Source organism: Schistocerca nitens, chromosome 1 (genome assembly GCF_023898315.1).
Source record: "Schistocerca nitens isolate TAMUIC-IGC-003100 chromosome 1, iqSchNite1.1, whole genome shotgun sequence".
NCBI classification, from domain to species: Eukaryota; Metazoa; Arthropoda; class Insecta; order Orthoptera; family Acrididae; genus Schistocerca; species Schistocerca nitens.
In genome coordinates this window covers 469,631,518-469,654,245 of record NC_064614.1, presented here as the reverse complement: position 1 = coordinate 469,654,245, position 22,728 = coordinate 469,631,518, and the positions used below count along the sequence as shown (strand labels likewise).

At 37.5% G+C, this 22,728-nt stretch overlaps 1 protein-coding gene across 6 annotated transcripts in view; it reads left to right on the top strand.

Moving 5' to 3' along the window:
- Positions 1 to 22,728, top strand: part of LOC126251881 (plectin) — a 492,445-nt gene that overhangs the window by 453,324 nt on the left and 16,393 nt on the right. For 5 of the 6 annotated variants that reach the window (XM_049952605.1, XM_049952614.1, XM_049952597.1 and 2 more), the window contains one exon: positions 3,457 to 3,744. In XM_049952605.1, the coding sequence (XP_049808562.1) occupies positions 3,457 to 3,744 (288 nt within the window). The remainder of the gene's footprint in view (positions 1 to 3,456; positions 3,745 to 22,728) is intronic. The other variant, XM_049952588.1, reaches the window with a different exon arrangement.

The window sequence follows — 22,728 nt, the reverse complement described above, 5'->3', positions numbered from 1 at the left end:
CGCAGCATCCACTGGATGTGTTGTATCGAGGCAAATAGTGTACAGAAGGCTTCAGTAGAGTGGCCTTTATTGTTGGAGACCTTCTGTCTGTTTATCTCTAGCGTGTCTTCACAGAAGTGAATATCTAGAGTGGAGCTGTCAAAATACCACCTGGATGGTTGAACGAAGGGCCAATGTTCTTTGCAGAGATGAGCCTGATTTGGTGTGGAGAGTGCTCTTTTGATGGATTCACATCTGTAGGGCATGTGGAACACTATTTTGGAACCCATACATTGTGGAAAGTGACTGATATTGAGGAGGATCCCTAATAGTGTGGGCAGGAATTATGTTGACCACGCGAACACCTCTTCATGAAACTGTACAAGTGAATCAGCAAGATTTAACTGCTGTCAGGTACAGTGAGGATATCTTGGGATTTCATGCACAGTTGTTGCAACACACTTGTTGCAATGTGCTGTCAGCCCAGACTTCATATTGATGGATGATATTGCTTGACCTCATAGAGCATGGGTAATTGACATCTTTTTGGAAATGGAAGATACTGCATGCATGGTGTCATGGCCTGCTCACTCTCCCAATTATAATCCCATAGAACATGTCTGTGATGCACTAGCAAGACAGGTTGAATCACATCAGTATCGACCAATCACTCTAGAAGACCTGTGAGCAGCTCTGCAGGAAGAATGAATGTCACTGCCTCAACATGAGATTCATGACATCATTCACACCATGTCCCACACTGTCAGGCCTGTACTGGCACAAGAGGTGGTCACACCCCATAGTGAGTGCATTAACCAGCTGTCATAATGTGTGTGAAAATCTGTTAAGTTGGAAAAGAAATTAAGAACATTTTTGTCTGCTGTTATGCATGTTGCAATTGATTATGTTCTGTATTCTTTACATTGTTTCTATTTTACTATTTACTTTGTACTGTTTTGTGGAAAAATAACCATAACCTTGCAAAATTTCTGTTTGTTGCTTTAGTTTTGGACACCAGTGTATATTTTACTTACAATGAAACAGTTTCTTGTTTATTCCCTGAGTTCTTCACAAAAATTTGAAAGTGTCTATTGGAAGGCAAAAAACAAGCATTTTCCTTACACCCACCAATCTGGTAAAAGAAAAATTAATGCAGTCAGCACAGTTTTATTGAGACAGGATTGGGATGGAGTAAGAAACAATCATGGCCATTGTTCTGCATCTTGTGCTGCGCACCAGGCATACACGACCAAATTTGTAAAGCGTGGTGATGCAAACTGACAGTACACAAATGACTAAACTTCAACAGTACTGTTCTGCTGATAAATATGAAATGACAAAACACTATTGAAAATAATAATTCTGACACTTTTGTGAAAAATGCTTACACTGTTGAATAATTTCTTAATTTAAAGGCTGAATCATACTATTACTTCTGGATGGAATCCAAATCAAATGAAGTCTTTTCATTGTCCTACTAAAGAACAGTGTGCTGATATGCCTGGGGCAAGAATCTAATAAAAGCAATGACTTATATTCTGCAAGTGTTAAGAAGACATTATGTATGTAATACTGAAAATTATTCTCTCTCAATTTTTCCAGATTTCACTATGTTGATTACAGGACTTTTGCAAGTAAACAGTCCTTTTCTTTAATTTTTGGCCCTAATTTGACTTTCCTGAAGACAGATATAAATTAGTAGAAACATTAACCCACTCATACTTACCAATGGGATTTGTTGTACACTAATATGTCATAACATTCATCAACTGCACAGGCAACTCTGTCTTATTTTCACTTTAAATGATAAAGTGTGGTTTTCATGCAGTTCTTACACAAATCCTGATTGACTGGCTTCACACACCGCATTTTAGGGGATAACAAGAAGCTTTGTCTTCTTGTCAGCTACGAATTTTTCTGTAGTATTATACATTGAAGACATCTCTACACATTTACTTGAAGCAAACATAATAATTTTGCGAATTCCTTTTCTGCATAATTTCTTGAATCCTTTTACAGGGGTCAAAGATACCTGGAAGACAGTAATTTTCATATCTCTTGCAATTCAGAAGCCTGAGTCTGATAAATCTCCTTTGGTGACTGTAAATTGACTCTCACAAGCAGTTCTAAGTCTTTTGAATAGTTTTTCTGTCACTCTTTTGTGAGTTTCATTTTGGCACATATTTCACACGTCATGTAAAACTTCCTACCATTTATATAATTCACATTCAGCTTTAATGAAACGAAAAAGGTTTTGCATCATTCTTAGTTTTACGTTATTTCGCCCTCCTTCATTTAACAAAAAATAAAAAAAATAAAAAAAATTCACAGCATTTTCATTGTCACTGAAAGCTGTTACTGTATATATTTTCTTTGGGCTAGGAAGATACTGTATTATTGTTCTAGAATTTAACTATCACAACAATCATTATTCAAATCATAATTCATGGAATCATTAAGAGCTATTTCCTAGTTCCTCCAATGTTTTCACAATTTCTAAGAAAATCTCAACATAATTTGAATGAGTGTGCAGGAAATTACAGAGACTGATACATTGCACCCCATGTTCTTCATATTTCATCTTTGCCAGGTTGAAAACAATAATTAGGTTCCACATTACATTGAAACACTTGGAACCTGCTCAAAGACACATGCTATTAACAAGCATATATGGAGGAAACACAAAGAAAATTAATTTAGTTTTCTCTGTATTCTTAACATTTAGAGAATTCACAAAGGCAAGTGCTACTTATTATGGATATTAAATGAGTTGTAAATCCAAGTGGATAGCAACAGTGAACCGTTGTGTCAGAGAAACTGCCAATGTAAACTGAAGTTCGGTTTACAAAATAAAATTGCATTGGTCACGTTATCTACTCACTAGCACATCGGCAACAACGGTTATGTGCCTCCTACATTACACATGCACTGTATGCTGCAGCCCCTTAGAGGTGTACATTTTTCCACTGCCTGATAAGCCACAAGTTTGTAAATTTTCAATATTTAAAAAAGAATGTTTGAAGTGTGTCTTAGTAGCTAAAATTTTGACATTTTGTTTCTTCTGGTGTGTTCTTCCTGTATAAAAAATTCAGGGCAGGTTTTTATACGTCAGATAGGACCATTCCCTTGTTAGAACAGGTAGGCCTGTACCAGTACTTGTTTGCTTTGGTATTAGGTACATGGAGAACCTCCTTTATTAGTACTGGTTGAGGAAAAAGTGCATATCTTGTATTGTAATCACTGCAATTACATGATGCACCACCTACAAAATGCTACACAGAAATAAGACAAAAAAAAAAAAAAAAAAAAAGTGAAGAAAGTCCACTACTGGTCAAGGCTTTACTGTATCAATTAAACATTGTTTATGCTATGCAGATGATAACAGGAAATTTTTGTCTCCCTTAGAATTCATCATGTTCTTGAAGTTTCAGTTCATCTTTTCCTACTCTCAAATTTGTTTCACTTTACCATCTGCAGGAAGAAGTGCAAGAGGAAATTAGAGAACTGAGAGAGCAGATGGAAGCCCTTTCCGAAGAGAGTGCACGGCTGAAGGCAGAACAAGAGGCTTTGCAGAAGACAGCAGAGACAAAAGCAATGATGCAGGAGGCAAGAATCACGGCATCAGTTGACCAACCACATGAGCCACCAATACCTCAACCACAGCCACAGCCACCACCAGAGCCAATCATAATTGAGAAACCTGTGCCATTCTATGTCATGCCAGATGCTGACACTGAAGTTGAGCTTAAGGCTCGGCGGCTTGAGGTGTGTACCTATTATTTGTTAAGTTTTCATTTAAGCATTACTTTAGAAGCAGCTGAAAATATATTCTCTACATCAAAGACATGTTTTTGATCACACACTTTTACACTTGATCTACCTAAAGTGGCCAAAAACATTTCATCGGTAAAAGCTCTTCTTTGATATATAACTAATATTCATCTATTACTTTTACAATTAGCTACATCCTAATGTGAATATTCTCAATCATTATTTAACATTCTATCTGTTTGCACATTTTATTGCAGCCAAGTTGATGGCATCTCTGATTTATTTTACTTCTTTTTCTAAAGCTTCCTGTTGTGTTCCAATCACTGCTAACATTTTAAGTAAAAAGTACAGGACAAAAAGACAAAGGGGAAAGAGACAGAAAGAATTGGAGAGAGGGGAGCAGAGAGAAATGTAGAAGCAGGAAAAGAACCAGTGCATCCTACTTCTTATTGTGTATTGTAAAATAATGGAAAGCAAGGGGATTCTACAACTTTTACTTTTATCACTGAGGACATGCAGCTCTACTGTATCACTTACAGATGAGTGCACCAACTTTGATTAAAAGTTTAACAGGGTAAAGTCAGCATTTAATCCTGTTCAATACAAAATTCTGGCACACCAAACTCGATCAAAGTTAAATGAGGGAGCTGACCACAGTTAAATTTGACTGTGGCTCAAACGCAATTTTCATGAGATGACCAGGGTTTTATAAGCATACACTGCTAAAATGGTGGCATGTTTTGATGTACTGACACAGACTCAAGGCATTGTGTACTGTACTCTATATGTAAGATGAACCTAGAAAGTTTATCAATTTATGAATCAAACTTACCAGGAGTATAACTAAATTGTGCCTCCAAACGTGACCACACAACAATTGGATTCATGTAATTTTTTCATTTATGATACATGAAGTTCAAAACTCAAATAAACCTCTCTCAAAGCAGTTCAATGTAACTCTCAAAAATTCTCAGGAAATTCAACTTATAAGTTTTCTGAGCATGTTAAATATGCTAAAATAAAGTAGATTTATTGTGACAAGTGCTGTGCCTTTGTTGTAGCATGCTTCCTCTCTGTGGTACAGAAAAAATAAAAAAGATAGGAAAAATTTATTTTGTAGTTTTTAAATTATATAATCTTGATCAACAATCTTTTATAAAAGATTGTTGTTTGCAATGAAAACTGGATTTTTGTATGCAGCATATAGTTAGAAATAAGAAGACATGCATTTTTCATAAAATAACAATTAGATGTGCTAATTAGCATATACTTGATGAATTTTATATTTGAATGACATAGGTATTTGAAGTGAATGGTAAAAAATGAAAAAAATAGTGACCAAAACGAGATGCTGTACATTTCTTCTTTGATACTGCAGCCATCTGTTCTTTTATTTTCAAGAACTGATGCATTCACATGAACAAAATTGAGAAGTATGTCCATCTCATTCTTTGAAAAATTTGGTGTTGTTCTTTTGTTTTCCATTTCACCAAACATAAACAAATGGACTATTGGTGAGGTATACACACACATCTTCTTGTTGATGAAAGTGAGAGCATGTGACAATGATGACACTTACCAATGATTTTCTAGAAAACTTGTGTATATAGGTAGCTGTATGCAAATTCATATCTCTGTCATATCTTTGCAGCCCTGGGGTTCCTTCCATCACAGTACACAGACTTAACCATGGGAAAATGCATGGTTGACTGATGAAAATTTGCTGATTTGATTATTAGATTAGATTATTGTATTGTATTGTTTTGTATGTTAACCGGGGCCTAGAAATGATGGAGAGGCTCCATCCCAGCCGCAGCTGCAGCGGTCCACAACTGCACGATGACTAACGCAGACCACTTCACCCCTCCGCCGCCCCACACCGAACCACTCTTTCAGGGTTATTGTGCAGTTCAGCTCCTATTGGACCCCCCCCCCCCCACCTCCTCCCCAGGAAACATCTCACACCAGACGGGTGTAACCCCTATGTTTGCGTGGTAGAGTAATGGTGGTGTACACGTATGTGGAAAATTTGTTTGCACAGCAATCGCCGAAATAGTGTAGCTGGGGTGGAATAAGGGGAGCCAGGTTGCATTCACCAAGGCAGATGGAAAACCACCTAAAAACCATCCATAGACTGGTTGGCTCACCGAACCTCGACGTAAGTTCGCTGGGTGGTTTCGTGCCAGGGACCAGGCATTCCTTCGCAATCTGGAAAGCTGTGCGTTAGACTGTATGGCTAACTGGGTGGGATGGACTAGATTAGATCCAGCTTTTGTTCCTGCAGGTCAGGGCATGGAATGTTAGGTATCTTAATCAGACAGATCGGTAGGTAAGAGAATGTAAACAGGGAAGTGGATAGGTTGAAATTAGATATAGTGAGAATTAATTAAGTGCAGTGACAGAAAGAACAGAATTTCTGGTCAGGTCAGTACAGAGTTATCTAGACAAAAAGAAATAAGAATAACGCAGGAGTAGCCCTATTATGAATAAGAAAATAGGAATGCTGGTAATCTAATATGAACACCATAGTGAGCACATTATCATAGCCAAGATAGACGTGAAACCAACACCCACCACAGTAATAAAAGTTTATATGCCAAGTAGCTCCAGGGATGATGAAGAGATTAAAGAAATGTATGATGAGATAAAAGATATTATTCAGATAGTTAAGGGAGAGAAAAATTTAATTGTGGTGGGTGACTGCTTTTTGATACTAGGAAATGGAAGAGAAGGAAAAATAGTAGGTGAATATGGAATTGAGGAGGGGGGGGGGGGGGAGGGAAGGAATGGAAGAGCAATCCATGTGGTAGAATTTTGCACAGAGCATAATTTAATCATTGCTAACACTTGGTTTAAGAATCATGAAAGAATGTTGTACATGTGGAAGAGACCTGGAGACATTGGAAGACTCCAGATTGTTTACTTAATGGAAAGATAGAGATTTAGAAACCAGTTTTTAAACTTTAAGAGATTTCAAGGAACAGATGTGAGCTCTGACCATAATTTGCTGGTTGTGAACTGCAGATTAAAATTGAATAAATTACAAAAAGGCAGGAATTTAAGGAGATGGGACATGGAGAAATTTAAAGAAACAGACACTGTTGTATGTTTCAGAAGGAATATTAGACAACATTACATTGAAATAGGGAATAGGAAAACAATAAAGGACAAAGGGCTAGCTTTGAGAGATCAAATAGTGAAGGCATTAGTGGATATCATAGGCAAAAACACAAGCCCTGGTAGAAATCCTCAAATAATACAGTAGATACTGAATTTAACTGATGAAAAGGTAAAACATAAAAATGCAGAAAATGAATCCGGCAAAAGGCAATACAAGTATTTAAAAAATGACATTAACAAAAAATCCATAATGGCTGAGTAAAAATGGCTAGAGGACAAATACAAGACTGTAGAAGCATTCATGACTTGGGGAAAAATAGATGGTGTCTGCAAGAAAATGAAAGAGACCATTGAAGAAAAGCAGTGAAGCAGTATGAATTTCGAGAGCTCAGACAGAAAGCCAGAACTAACCAAAGAAAGGGAATCTGAAAGGGCTATATAAGGGAAAGAAACATGGAGAAAATGTTATAGAAAGGGAAGTAGATGATTTGGATGGGTGATGTGATACTGTTAGAAGAATTTAACAAACCACTGAAAGACTTAAATTCCAAAAAGGTCGTTAGAGTAGATGACATTCCCTCAAAATGATCGAGATCTTAGGGAGAGCCAGCCAAGACAAAAAAATTCAGTCTGGTGTGCAAGATATGTGAGTCAGGGAAATACCCTCAGACTTCAGGAAGAATGTGACAATTCCAATTCCAAAGAAGGCAGGTGCTGACAGTTGTGAAGACCACCAAACCATCAGTTTAATAAGTCATGGGTACAAAATATTGATATGAATTATTTACAGAAGATTGGAAAAACTGAGAGAAGCCAACCTCAGGAAGATCAGTTTAGATTTTGGAGAAGTAGAAATACACAGGTAATTCTGATCCTACACCTTACTTTAGAAGATAGGTTGAAGAAAGGCAAACCTATATTTTAGAGCAGTTGTTCATTTAAAGACATGTTTTGACAATTTTGACTGGAATACACTCTGAAATCATGAAGATAGGAGGCTTTAATTACAGAGAGTAAAAGTTTATCTGCATCTTGAAGAGAAATTAGACTGCAGTTCCAAGATCAAAGGACAAGTAAGGGAAGCAATAATTGAGAAGGTAGTGAGACAATGTTTTTCAGTGTGTGTCTTGAGCAAACACTAAAGGTTGTAGCCTATTCTGATGTTTTCCAGTCTGTGTCTTGAGCAAACACTAAAGGAAACTAAACAGAAATTTCAAAGGGAAATTAAATTTCAGGGAGAAGAAATAAAGACTTTGTTGTTTGCCGATGATATTGTAATTCTGTCAGAGACAGCAAAGGATCTGGAAGAGCAGCCAAACAAAATGATAGTGTAATGGAAAGAGATTATAAGATGAACATCAACAAATGTAAAATAATGGTAATGTACTATAATTGAATTAAACTGGGTGATGCTAAGGGAATTAGATTAAGAAATAAGACACTAAAAATAGTAGACAAGTTTCTTTTGGGCTGAAAAATACCTGATGAGGGCTGAAATAGAAAGGAAATAAAATCAGACTAGCAATAACAAGAAAAGCATTTCTGAAAAACAGGAAATTGTTAGCAGCTAATATAAATTCAAATGTTACAAAGTCTTTTTCTTGAGGTATTTGTCTTGAGTATAGCCTTGTATGGAAGTGAAACATGAATTATATGCCATTCATGCATTGAGAGAATAGAAGCCTTTGAAATGTGATGTTGTACTAAAATCCTGAAGATTAGAGGGGTCAATTGAAGAACTAATGATGAAACATTGAATCGAATTGGGGACAAATAAATTTATGGTATAACTTAACTAAAACAAGGTATCAGTTGACAGAACACATCCTGACTCTTCAAAGAATAGTTAATTTGGTAATGGAGGGAAATTGGGGGAAGACTGAGGGGCACTGAGGCATGAATACAGCAAGCAGACTAAAATGAGTGTAATAGGTTGAATTAGTTATTCAGAGATGAAGAGGTTTGCACAGGATAGACTAGCATCAGACCAGTCTTTAGACTGAAGACCACAACAATATATGATTCAGAAGTTAGTAGTTTACATTGATTAACAAAGTATGGAAAGTTTACAAATGTTGAATTAAATAAACTTGTTTTATTTCTATAGAAATGTCAAATGTGATGACTGGGATGTGACTATTAAACTATGTTGCTTCAAACTGTTAGTCTCTTTCATCAGTGTAGAAGTTGTTGGGAAGCAGTTGGTAGTGATACATTGTCTGTTAGATTGGCACAGTGCTTTTGCAGTTAGTTTTAAAGCAATTACTCCTTGTTACTCAAAGTGAGTCTGTTTTGTAAGTGTGAGAATTGATCCAAGATTGCTGATAAACATTTAGTTGCATAATACTTTGTGTAATTTAGTTCATGTGCTACACATCACTAGGAATCCTTGAATTTTGACCGCAGATAAGTGTGAGACTTTACTTGACATCATGACAGCAAATAGAACAAGAGATGGAACATTTCAGTTTGAACTACTCAGAAAGGAGTTACCAGAAAGATGATGAACAAAACTTACATTCTAGAAATCATACTATGGAATTTAATTAGTTTTAATTTGTTGGAAAAACAGAAAATCTGAAAAGAGAAAGATGAACAGTTTGAAGTGGTACTCCATAGAGATTAGTGGACAGATAGAGGTATGATGTAGTTTTTTAGACTGGTAACTAAAGAACCAGGACTGCTGTTAGCATTTTTATGAACAGGGAAGTGTGTGACAATGAACAACTGTGAGCGACTAAACATTCTTCTCAGGATGGAGCAAAGCCAATGCTAACCACAATCATACACATTTTCATTTCCATTTCCCAATTTTATGATAGTAAAATGGAAAAAGTATGTGACAAAATTGAAGATTGGGCCTAGAGAGATCAGTTGGAGCTCAATGGGTGCCATGTCATCCTCTGCCAATGGCCTTATTGGATGTGGTTTGGCAGGGCATATGGTCAGCACATTGCTCCATTGTCATTGTTGAGTTTACTTTGGAACACCACTAATTGGTTGAGTAGCTCCTCAGTTGGCCTCAAAAGACTGAGTTCACACTACACCAACACCTCTCCTCTCCCATCCCCCTCCCCCTCCCCAGGAGGAAAAATTCCTGGCAGTATAGGGAATCAAACTCGGTCCTCTGCATGGCAGACAGCAATACTGACCACTCAACTATAGAGGTGTACCATAAAACATGTAAAGGAGAATGAAAATATGATACTTTGGATGACTTCAAAACTATATTAATGGAGACACAAAAGGTAGAATTACTGAAGAACATGGGCTGTAAAAGATAATATCACCTCTGTCCTGGTTATAAGTGCTGAGGGAACTGATCCACATTCCTGGAATTGGGTGATTAATCTCATTACTTTTTAATTGTTGGATACTGTACCATTTACAGGGAATAGTGTGAACAGTGGTAGTAATGGGATGATTGTGTTTGATGGTCAACAACAAAAGTAAGGCAGGTGTCGTGCTGGACTGTGCTTGTTCAGTACGGACTAGGCATCAGTGCAGGTTGTTTACGAGTAGTGCACACTTCGTATTTGCATCCAGAGGCCGAGGTCAATGTACAATGAAAGACCTAACAGAGTTCCAAAAAGGGCAGATTCTGGGGGCCTGGTTAGCTGGAGCATCAATTACTAAGATAGCCAACTTACTGAATGTCTTAAGAGCAACTGTTTCAACAGTCATCACAGCCTATACAAAACATGGGATGACATCATCATGTAAACTTAATAGTGGGTGCAAATCAAAACTGAATGACAGAGATCATCATATGCTAATACAAATTGTGTCAGAACAACATGAAACTGTGGTGGCTAAAGTGACTGCACAGCTCAATAGCCATCTTCAAGACCCTGTATCTATCGACACTGTCCGACAAGAACTGCATAAAGTGAATCTTCATGGATGAGCTGCTGTACCAAAACCATTAGTGATGACAACCAATGCAAAGAAATGTAAAAGATGGTGTCAGGAGCATAAATCCTGGACAGCTGATCAGTGGAAACATGTCATATGGTCCGTTGAGTCAACGTTATTTCCAACGTCGGGCCAGGTTTATGTCTGGAGAACACCAAAAGAAGCCTACAATCCTCATTGCTGGACTTCAACAGTTAAGCATGGAAGTGGAAGCATGATGGTGTGGGCAGCCATATCATGATATTCTGATGGTCCCAACATTAGCCTCAAAGACCGTGTTACAGCTTACAATGAAGGTTGATTTTTCTTTCAATTTTTTGGCTAGTTTGCGTGAAGACATTTCTGCCTTTGCCCAGAAATGGTTCTATAAGATGCATCACTACATAATCTGAAATCCTTTCATCTTGGGACTGTGCAGTATCCTTAAGAGAAACCATTGAGTATATACTTGTTTTCAGCATCTATAGGTAAACAATATTTTTGCCCATACTTGTCAGGCTTTGAAGCCATGAATTGTGTGAAAGAGCACCTAGTTTTACTTAGGAAGAACTGCTCGTCTAATGATATGTAACTTCCAGGTTTGTAACACATTGTACAGTTTTCAATGAATTTGTTTCAGACAGCAGAAACAATGCAAACTTATCATTCTGTAATCGTACAGAGCATGTAGACTTCTCATCGAACCTCATGAATATCATTATCTCACAGAATCTATTTTTACTTATGGTTTCCACACAAAATAGTAGGCCCCAGGAATCTGACCATAAGCTGTGAAGGTTTGTACTTCAGCAACCACCATGGGCATAAATAATTGCAATAAATGCTTCTAGTTCTTCCGTGGTCATTGACCAGCTGTCGTTTCCTAGTACTCTGTGTGCCTCTGTTGTAGTACATTTCAAGACATGTTTGGTTATATAATTGTCTATGAACAAGTGCCATGCACTTGATATAAGTTCAACACTTACATTTCTTTTTACGTGTGGTATAAGTCAAGGAGTTTCTCTCAAAATATTGTTTATAGGAAGATGCCCACCTTGTGAATTAGGTACTGTTTCTATCCAGACTGTTTCATCAGGAGCAACTTCTTTATGTCTTTCATCAGATGATGAAGAAGCAGTTACTTGTTCTACTCTCTGAGGAACAGGATTATATCCTCTTCTGTTACATGATTCTCCTCGATCTATAGAGCACAAATAATAGAGTTGTCATCTGTTGATATCGCATGTTTGCTCAACTGGAAATGGATCTGGTGATTGTGCAGGTCAAGGCAATATAACGACACTTGTAGAGCATGTTTACAACAACGGTATGTGGGCAAGCATTACCCTGTTAGAAAACACCTCTTGGAATGGCAGCACAACAGATCAAATCCCTAGAATGACATCTAAACCTGCATTCAGGGTGCATGGGGTAACCATGAGAGTGTTCCTGCTTTTGTACAGGACAACGCACCAGACCTTAACTCCAGGTGAAGGTCCAGTGTGTCTAGCACACTGTCATGTTGGTTGCAGGTCCTAAACTGCCCTCCTTCTAACTAACACATGGGCATCACTGGCACTGAGGCAGAACCAGCTTTCATCAGAAAAAACAAAAGACTACCACCCTGCCTTCCACTGAGTTCTCACTTGACACCACTGAAATCGCAAATCGTGATGGTTTGTGTTCAGTGTAATGCACACCAGAGCAAATGCAGTATGATGTACCACAGCCATAAACCAAACACAATGGTCTTCCCTCTCCATAGTGCCACGTGACCATCCAGATACCATCTTCTTGCGACCATAAATTCTCATGACCGCTGCTGCAGCAATCATGTACAATGGCTACATTTCTGCCAAGTCTTTCTCCAGTATTGCAGAAGGAACATCCAGCTTCTCAGCACTATTACATGACCTTGTTCGAACTCAGCGAGATGTTGATAATGGGGGCTTCATTGATTAAGGGCATTCTTGACTAACATCAACTCACCATGTCTAGTCTCATAGGTCACTAATTCTAATGACCATTACAGCATTTATTTGGAGCACACCTGATTTTCATCCTCATAGTGGTGCTGCTAGCACCACTGTTATGCGACTGGCACAAAATTAGAATAGACAGCATCTTTCAAATGCAGAAACATGCCTACCAACTTTCGATTATGTTGCACAACTACTTCTTGGTGTTGCGATTTATTCCCATCAGTATAATTAAAATGATAAGGACTAGTGTCATGATATAACCTGTCAATTAAGGATCTATATTTCAGTTATAGATTCATTAGTGTAGCAATGGTGGTCCATTTGCATAAATGTCGAAGTTTTTACAAATTGAGTTACTTGGTGGGGAGCTATTCAAGCTGTCATTGGCTGAAGTGTTGTAACATTGGTGGATTTTAGTGGTGGAAGAGGTGCTCTTGAGAGCAGGAGGGAATATACAAAGAAAGATCAGGTCATGACATCGAGTGAAAAAGAGACTCTAGTTTTCTGCCATTGGTGAATATGGCAGAGTGGTATGATTTTATGTATGCACAGACATTTCAAATCTCTTATCAGATCTTGTTTATGGGCATTTAAGAATTTGGGTGAAGGAATTTATGCACTGAGTGCACGTCGCAGATTGATCTTAGAGGGATTCTGTCCTCTTTTATACCACACTAGTTAATTCAAAGGCTGTTGATATATATCAATAACTAACTTTTTACTTATAAAACTGCTTTAGGACCACAATTCAGTAGGAGTTTGGGCTTTACTGAATATATTTAAGAAAGCCACCATAAAATCTAAATTAAGTACAGTAACATTATATGTAGATAAGAATATGTTGATTATAAATTAGCAGCAATAATAATAATATACTTACTAGACTGTAAACTTCCATTATCTGTATCGAAAGAATCAGAATCATAGTATTACATGGTTCATCTTTTCTCAATGCCTGTGGTAAAAACACTTCCTCTGAAAAAGTTCACCACCATCTGAATCACACTCCATAGCTCTTTGTAACTCTGCAAGAATTTCTGTGTCTTGTAAATACTCTTTCTCATTCATTTCAATCTTCAGCTCACAGTCACCTTTGAAAGACTGATTCTTACAAGGGAATGACGGACAACAGTGAACTGAGTCCATTGTTGTCATTTCATATGGCAATCATATGAATGAAAGTAAATTATTGAACTACAGAGTAAAGCAGCCAAGGCTTGAGAATGCATGAGATAAATGTATGGCATAACTATAAACAAAATTACAGCTTTTTTCTAAAGGGGTCAATTTGACCCCTCTGGGTGTTAAAGGTAAAATTGGAAAAAAGTTGTTGAAAAGGCAATAAAATAAAAATAAATAAATAAAAAAATGGGAAAGAAAATTTCACAAGAAGTGTAAAATAAAAGTGGGACATTTTACAGTGAAGTACTCAGATAAAACAGCCCTTCAAGCTGAAAATAAGGAAGACTCAGAAGAACTGTAGAATTGAATGGACGATGCTGAGCACAAAACAAAGACGAATATGATGAAAATTTTGGGAGGATACAATACCTATGAAGAAAAGTTCCATAACATAGCAAACTAGGAAGCATATGAAGTAATCTCACCAAACAAAATATTAGTGACTCTCTTAAAAGATACTGCTTGCTTTGTACCTGTGTAGATGGTGTAGGACTGGTATCAGATGGCCGTCTGCGCCTCCCCTGCTGACATAAGTCATGGCACTAGGATGAAGTTGCCCAATTTGTTGAGGCATCAATGTGTACTGTTCAACATAACTACAAGGAAATGATGAACCACTGACTGCCATGTAACATGAAATAAGAAAAGTGACCATAAAATGATGTTAACTGAGTGAGACTGGAGATGAGTATCATGGCTTGGTAATGACAGTCAGTTTCAAACATGAAAGGAATTTCTGCAGCCAGTGTTTGCAGCTACATCTCAACCAAGTTATGAGCAAACATTACAAAGGGGAACTACAAGCAATGGGTATTTGGAGTTGGTTACCTCACAAAGGCCACTGCTCACAGTGGCATGCTAATCTGCATGTCTTCCGGGGGGTACACAATGCAGAAGCAGGGCAATAGCTGATTAGAGGCCAGGAGTGTGGTCTGATGAATTGCAGTTTTCTCCCTCCTGAAATGACACAAGGTGCTGAGTGCACTGGCATCCCAGTGAGGTTTCTAACCCGCAGATTGTGGTGAGTGTAATTTAAGCCAGAGGTAATTCTGTGGTTTCTTTTTTTCCTACCATAACTTGAGCCAATTTATTCAGATTACCGTAAACATGAACCAATATGTGTATTTCACATTCCTGATGAGCAAATGTTGCCATTTCTTCCAAATATTCATGACGAATAAGCTGTGGACACTTTCATCATCCACAATGACAACAGCCCTATTCAAAAGGCTGCATGTTTATGTTCTTGGTTTGACAAACATGCAGTCAGCCTAACTGCACTTCTGCTGGTCTGCTAAATCACAGTCTTAATCCCATATAAATATCTGAGAATGTATGACTATTTGGAGTAGTGGATAAAACAATGACTGCAATTCCAGCAATCTGGTATCTCTGTGGGATCTAATCATCAATAAAAGGCTTCTGCTGAATTTTGTACTCCTGAAAAAACTTGTTGACCCTCTTCCTTAGTCAACTGAGGACACTGTCAAGGCTAGAGGTGGTGCTACACAGTATTAGTTCAATGCCCCCTGGGAGTGCCTTATTTTTTGTTAAGTGTGCCTAGATTTGTGCCAGAAAATAAAACTATTTTCGCAAAAAGAGTTCTGATGGTGCCAAATGTTGATATGGGACAGACAAAGAAGTTCCTGAAAGTGTATTTCTTAAACACTGCATCATTTGAAAGTGAAGTATTGACTACAGGAAAACCAGAGAAAAAGTAAGTAGAGTCATTTAATAATTGATTATGTAAAGCTACAGAATGAAGTCAAAAATTAAGTGAATAAATGAAGTACCAAATTAAGAGGTACTCAGTCAAACATTTATCATACAAACTCACTATGGACATCTACAAGAAGAATTTTTAATCAATGCAAGATTAAGACCTCACCAGGGTGTGATCCAGTCTGAAGGTTTGTACATAGGTGAAGGTCTGAACCTTGTGAGGTTAGGTTTATTTAGGACACTAGAACACATTGAACTTAAGATTATTATAAGGGTTTTGGGACCCCAAAGAATGAAAGAAAGTTTATCTGGAAGATGAGCAAACCAGAATAGAAAGGATAGAAAGGACCTTGGTTACCATCAGGAAAAGAAGGAAAATACTCATTGAATTCACCCAGAGATTGGGCCAGGGGAGACTGACACACAAGATACTCCAGTTTCTTCTGACCAACAAAGTCAAAGTACTCTGTGCTGGATCCACCAGATACAAATGATTTAGGACAACGTGGGAATATGGGAAATAGAAAATTACAACAGTGTAAACTTCTAGTAAAGAATCAAGGCTGCCACAAGTTTCCAGAACAAAAAAATCATAGAGTGGGGAATGGAGAAAGCTGTAAGTGTGAGGATATGGGACAAGGAATGCCTGAAAGAAAGAAAGGAACTTGATCCAGATTAACTTTGCCTACATAAGACCAAAACAACAAGAAGAAAAAGAAATAATTTATTTTTAACATTTAAACACAGGCATAGAATATTTTCAATACAGGTTAGGTTCTGCTGAAACAATATCAGAAAAATAGTTTAATTTAGGAAATTCATTCAAAGGGGCTAGATGCTAAATAAAATTGACTGGCTTCAGCTGGTCATATATACTGTATATTGCTAAAGTGAATAATGACTTTTCATTTATTTTACAATTTTTAGAGAAAGTGGGTGACCTTATTGAATATAAATGGAAGAGGAATTGGACATAGGATTGTTGAAGCAACTGTTGTGAAGGAAGGTAGGAAGGAAGATAGAGTTTAATGTCACATGACAATAAGGTCATTAGAGGTGGAACATAAGCTTGAATCAGGGAAGGATGGGGAAGAAAATCAGTCAAGCCCTTTCAAAGGAACCATCCTGGCATTTGCCTGGAGCAATCTAGGGAAACCATGAAAAACCTACATCTGGATGAATGGGTGGGAATATTATCTCTCATGCTGTCAAATGAGAGCCCATTGTGCTAACCACTACACCACCTCTCTCAGTAAAACTATTGTGATATGTCACTCAAGTGATTCAGCATACTTATAAAAATTATTCATTGTGACAGTGCTGCCTTAAGTCATTCATAAGTCTGCAATGATTGCTTGATGATTACTTCTCAGAAGTTAATGGAAACTCTCACAATTGCTGAGATCTTGCTGTACAAGATTACATTTCCCTGTGACATGACTGAGTGAAATGGCAATTATTTTGAAACAACAAGGAGATTTCAAATTTGTATTTCACTGACTCATTTACAATAACTCAGAAATATTTAAACTGTGATGAAAGTGTTTTAAAGGAACATAAAAAATAATGTAGTGACACAAGTTTTCTTCACACTGTATCTCCCTGTGGTAGGAGATGATAATTTGTGTACATGCTGTAGCAGACTTTTACTAAGGAACTTCACAGAAATTATTTCGTACTCTCCATTACAACAGCAGTAGGTATGGTACTTCCTGACAGATTAATAGGTACTGTGCTTGTAATAATGTTGAGTGTTTCCCTTTTATTTTTTTACCATTCTGTTGTCTTGTCATTAATCAGCTTTAGCCTAAATTTCATTTTCTCTTTCATTGTATTTCATTTTTCTTTAAGATTGATATGTATTTTTAGGTACTTATACTATCACAGTTGTACCAACATGTATATTGAACTAGAAACATGTGATGAAATTAACATTCTAGTATCATAATTGGTGTGGTGTTCAATAATTTGTAAATTTAAGTTTTTTTTGTGTGTATTAAACATGTGGTCAATTTACGGTGCCATCTTGTAAGTAATATTTTAGCTGTGTGTATTAGATGAATTACTCTTTTTTTTTTCAATCTTTGCTAATTTGAACCCTGTGTCTAGCTAAATATTATAATGAAAATTTTATGCATTTGTACAATAAAATATATTACACAAAAGATTTGAACACACAAATACCTATTACCTTGAATATATACATATTAATTTTAGAGACCTATGAAAGGAGAGAGACTCATAGGAATGTTTCTGTTCACTTTCTAAAGACACTGTGAAATATACTGTAATCAAGAGAACTGAAGAGGTTGGAGGAAAACATTTGCAACTGTACATATATAATGATCATCCAAACGTGTTTGAACCCCACTGCACATTTTCTTCTTAACACAAGAAAAGATATAAACACGAATGGAATGATGATCTTATAATCTATTTGGCATGTTTTCTTCTAGATAATAACACATATTTCCCTTTGTTAGACCTAACAGCATGAAATGCTGTAAAACTGCAGTTGATTGGTCAAGTTATTATTACTGCCATGATTTGCTGCATTTAATTTTTTTCTGCTGCATGTGTGAGAATCAGTTGCCTTTGATAACTATGATATAACAAAGTGTGGTGTTATAACGTCAGTGTAAGTAAGATAAATATGTTCAGTTTGTTATTTATTTATTTTTGAATACGCAACACCAGTGGCAAAACAGTTTAGCAACATGATCCCAGCATATCTACTCATAGCGTGTGATGGTTTAAAAAAACTAGAATCCAAAAATATTAAATCTGATCTATTTTGCCATAAAAACATACACATATGCAAGTGTTGCTCTACCACTAACTGTGTGATTAATTTATTTATATGCCTTTAGAGCTCAGTGAACACAATCAAATTTTTATTATTAACTATAAGGGCCAGTCACATGAAAACTGAACATTCACCACAACAGGACACTGAATGGTTCCATTCAAAAATAATCATCACATGGATTAAGACATTTATCCGAATGGGAGATGAGGTGATCAATTTCTGTTTCATAGAACATGGTCAGGCACTGAGGGATCCACAACCGCACTCACTCTTACTTTTTCTTGTCCGACCGAAACCAACATCCATACATATCTTTCTTCAGGTCACCAAAGATATGAACATTACATGGTGAATGATTTGGGCTGTATGGAGGATGCTGCATTGTTTCTCAACCAAATTACTCAGGCATAGCCTTCGTCCAAATGGCAGTGTGGGGGCAGGCCTAATAATGCAACAGGATGACTGCATCTGACTGTGTTCCTCTGCATTTTCTTTATGGCATGTCACAGTTTCTGCAAAGTGCCTTCATAGTACTGCACATTGATTGTGATTCCATGTCTGAGGAACTCGATGAGCAGAAGGCCCCTGTAGTTGAAGAAGGGGCTCATCATGAACTTACCACAACTTGTGTGGGCAGCTTTGGATTTTGTTGGCAGGGAGATGTGGGATGTTTCCACTGTTGGCTTTGCCATTTGCTCTCAGGATCAAAATGGTAGCACCATGTGAGGTGGAGGTCAGTTTCTGTTAGATGAGGAACTGTGAGAGTGGGTGTGGTTGTGGATCCTTCAGCAGCCAACCGTATTCTACAAAACAAGAACTGATCATCTTGTCTCTCATTGGCATAAACATATTTAATGTGTATGGTGATTACTTTTGAATAGAACCATTCCATGGTCCAATTGTGGCAGGCATTTTATTTTCATTTGACTGCCTGTCATAGTTTCAGATGAGGTGGCCTATCTGATTATCTTGGTACTGCGTATTATTATAGCAACATAGTTCTCATAACCTCAGAGCAAAGTGTGACTCTACTAAGAACTGAAAGGAGAGAGGGGGGTGTTAACTGCATCTTAATAATTACTAATGGAATCAATGAGAGGAAACCCTGCTGATGATTTTGAGATGTCACAGTTACAGTTAGTAATCCGCATAAGGTAAGAATCTTGATGGGCTACTTTATGTGGAATAAATGTGGACTGGTTGCTCACCAACCAATACTGTAGACAGCGTGGTGAATAAAAGTCTGTTACCCTCTCAACTGAAAATGTTAAGGGTGATACAGAGGCTGACTGACTGTCAAATTCCAATGTTAATTGAAGAGTTGAAGGCTCTGCTGGTATTTGATCAGTATGTGAACTGGCAATGTTGCTCTCAAGCTATGGCATTCAGAGGCACACAGATCCAGGCTGAGACTGCTTTGAGCATAGCTCTACCAAACCTTACAGTGTTCACATTTCTCAACAAACTCCTTGAGCTCTGGCAGGGAAGGGTATGATTTTCAGGGTTGCTGGTGGCCCTTCTGCTACTTGAAAGTCAATCTGTTGATGTCGAATATTGTGGGCAGTGGACTGAGAGAACTCAGGCAGTGGTTTCAGGCCATGGGACATGCCCAGATACTGCTCCATTCACATCTTACTATGCAAAGTTGGACTAAGTAGATAGTAACACTGGACCTTAGAACCTCAATGACTTCTACTACTTTTTATGTAGGGACGTAAAACTGTAGAATTGTAAGATCCTAAGATAGAGTAATTCTAAATCTACATCTACATATATACTCCACAAGCCACCAAGCAGTGTGTGGCAGAGGGCACAATTTGTGCCAAAATCATATTTTCCCCCAGTCTGTTCCACTTGCAGATTGCACGAGGGAAAAACGACTGTCTGAACACCTCAGTACGAGCTCTAATTTCCCTTATCTTTGTATAGTGATCATTGCGCAGTTTGAAAGTTGGTGGTAATAATACATGCTCTACATACTCGGTGAAGATTGGATTTTGGAATTTAGTGAGCAGCCCCTTCTGTTTAGCGCACTGTCTATCTGCAAGTGTGTCCCACTTCAAACTTACTATGAGATTTGTAATGCTCTCACGATGGCTAAAGGTACCAGTCACGAATCTTGTCACTCTTCTTTGGACCTTCTCAATCTCTCGAATCAAACCCAACTGGTAATGGTCCCATACAGATGAACAATACTCTAAGACTGGATGAACTAACGTATTGTAAGCTATTTCCTTTGTTGAAGGACTGCATCGCTACAGGAGTCTACCAATAAACTGCAATCTAGAGGCCACCTTACCTATTACTTGTGTAATCTGATTGTTCAATTTGAGATCATTTCGAATAGTCACACCCAGATACTTGACAGATGTTACCGCTTCCAAAAGACTGGGCATTTATTTTGTACTTGTGCATTAATGGGGATTTTCGCTTTGTTATATGCAGTAGGTTACACTTACTAATATTGAGAGATAACTGCCAGTCATTACACCACACATTTATTTTCTGCAAATCCTCATTGATTTGTTCACATATTTCCTGTAGACTACAGCATCATCAGCAAATAGTCTAATGCCGCTGTCAATACCATCGACCAGATCATTTATGTAAATTGGAAGAAGCAGTGGACCTATTACGCTGCCCTGGGGCACACCTGAAGTTACGCTTGTTTCTGTAGAAGTCACCCCATTCAGGATGACATACTGCTCCCTGTCTGTTAGAAAACTTTCTATCCAACTGCATATGTCATCAGATAGACCATAAATGCACACTTTTTGGAGCAAGCAACAGTGTGGAACTGAGTCGAACACCTTTTGAAAATCAAGAAATGTGGCATCAACCTGGGAGCCGGTATCTAGAGCCTGTTGTACATCATGCACAAAGAGGGCCAGCTGTGTCTCGCATGACTGCTGTTTCCTAAAACTATGCTGGATTCTGCAGATGAGCTTCTCAGAGTCTAGAAAGGTCACTATGTCTGAACACAAAATATGTACCATGATTCTACAACAAATCGATGTCAGTGAAATTGGCCGGTAATCATGTGCAACCAATTTTCTACCCTTTTTATAGATTGAAATGACCTGGGCCTTCTGCCAGTACCATAGAACTTTCTGCTGTTCCAATGATCTCTGATAGATGATGGATAAAAATGGTGCTATATTTGTTGCATAGTCAACAAACATATAATCTTATGGGGATATCATCTGGGCCAGATGCCTTACTGGCATCTAAGGATCTTAACTGTTTTACAGTCCCAGATACACTAAACACTATGCCAGCCATCCTTGCGTTTGTTCGATAATTGAAAGGAGGAATGGTGCTGCAGTCCTCAACCATAAATGAGTTTTTGAAAGCTAGGTTTAGAATTTCAGCCTTCTGTTTTATCATCATCAGTTACATTACCCGCACTGTCAGCAAGAAAAGGTATTGAATTACTTGTAGCATTCATAGATTTTACATACGACCAAAACTTTTTGGGGTTTTTAGAATCTGCAGACAAAATATTGCTTTCAAATTCATTACAAGAATCTCTCATTGACCTTTTGACAACTGCCTTCATTTTGCGTAATTTCTGTTTGTCAGTGGGGCAGTGACTCTTCCTAATATTTTTGTTGTGCCAAGGTGGATCCCTTCCCTCCCCTATATTTTTGCTAGTCACATACTTCTCTAACACAGGGTGGAAAATAACTTTAAATTCTGACCAAAGATGCTCAATATCTTTATGTCCCGCGGTGAATGCTTGGAGCTGACTATGAAGATATTCATTAATGACACTTTTATTTACTTTCCCAAACAAGAAAGCTCTATGCTGTTTCTTTGGTTTTTTGCAACTTCCACTGACATAGAAGCCACAATGACATTATGGTCACTAATAACTTCTTCTAGATTAACTTCCTCAAAAACTTGGAATAGAAGTTAAATAATATCAAATGGGTTATAGAAGTGTTACAACAAGTGTAATGAAAAAGTGAAGACAAGACAGAATTTAAATCATGACGTGTTTTACTGCAGAAGATCAGCATAGTAAGAAATTCAGGTATAAACTGAATAATAGTAAACAAGATTGTTTTGAAAACAAATAATAGATAGTCCTTACAAATCATTCTGTTTTGCATCTGTATATTCACATTCTAATGACAAGGTAAAAGACCCCTGCAGAAAGTTACAGAAGCTTATATAAGAGAACAAATCCCATTTCAGGATGATAAGGGGGCAGATTTTAATATTAAAGCAGAACAAAAAGTACAAATTTGGTTTTTCAGTGGGATC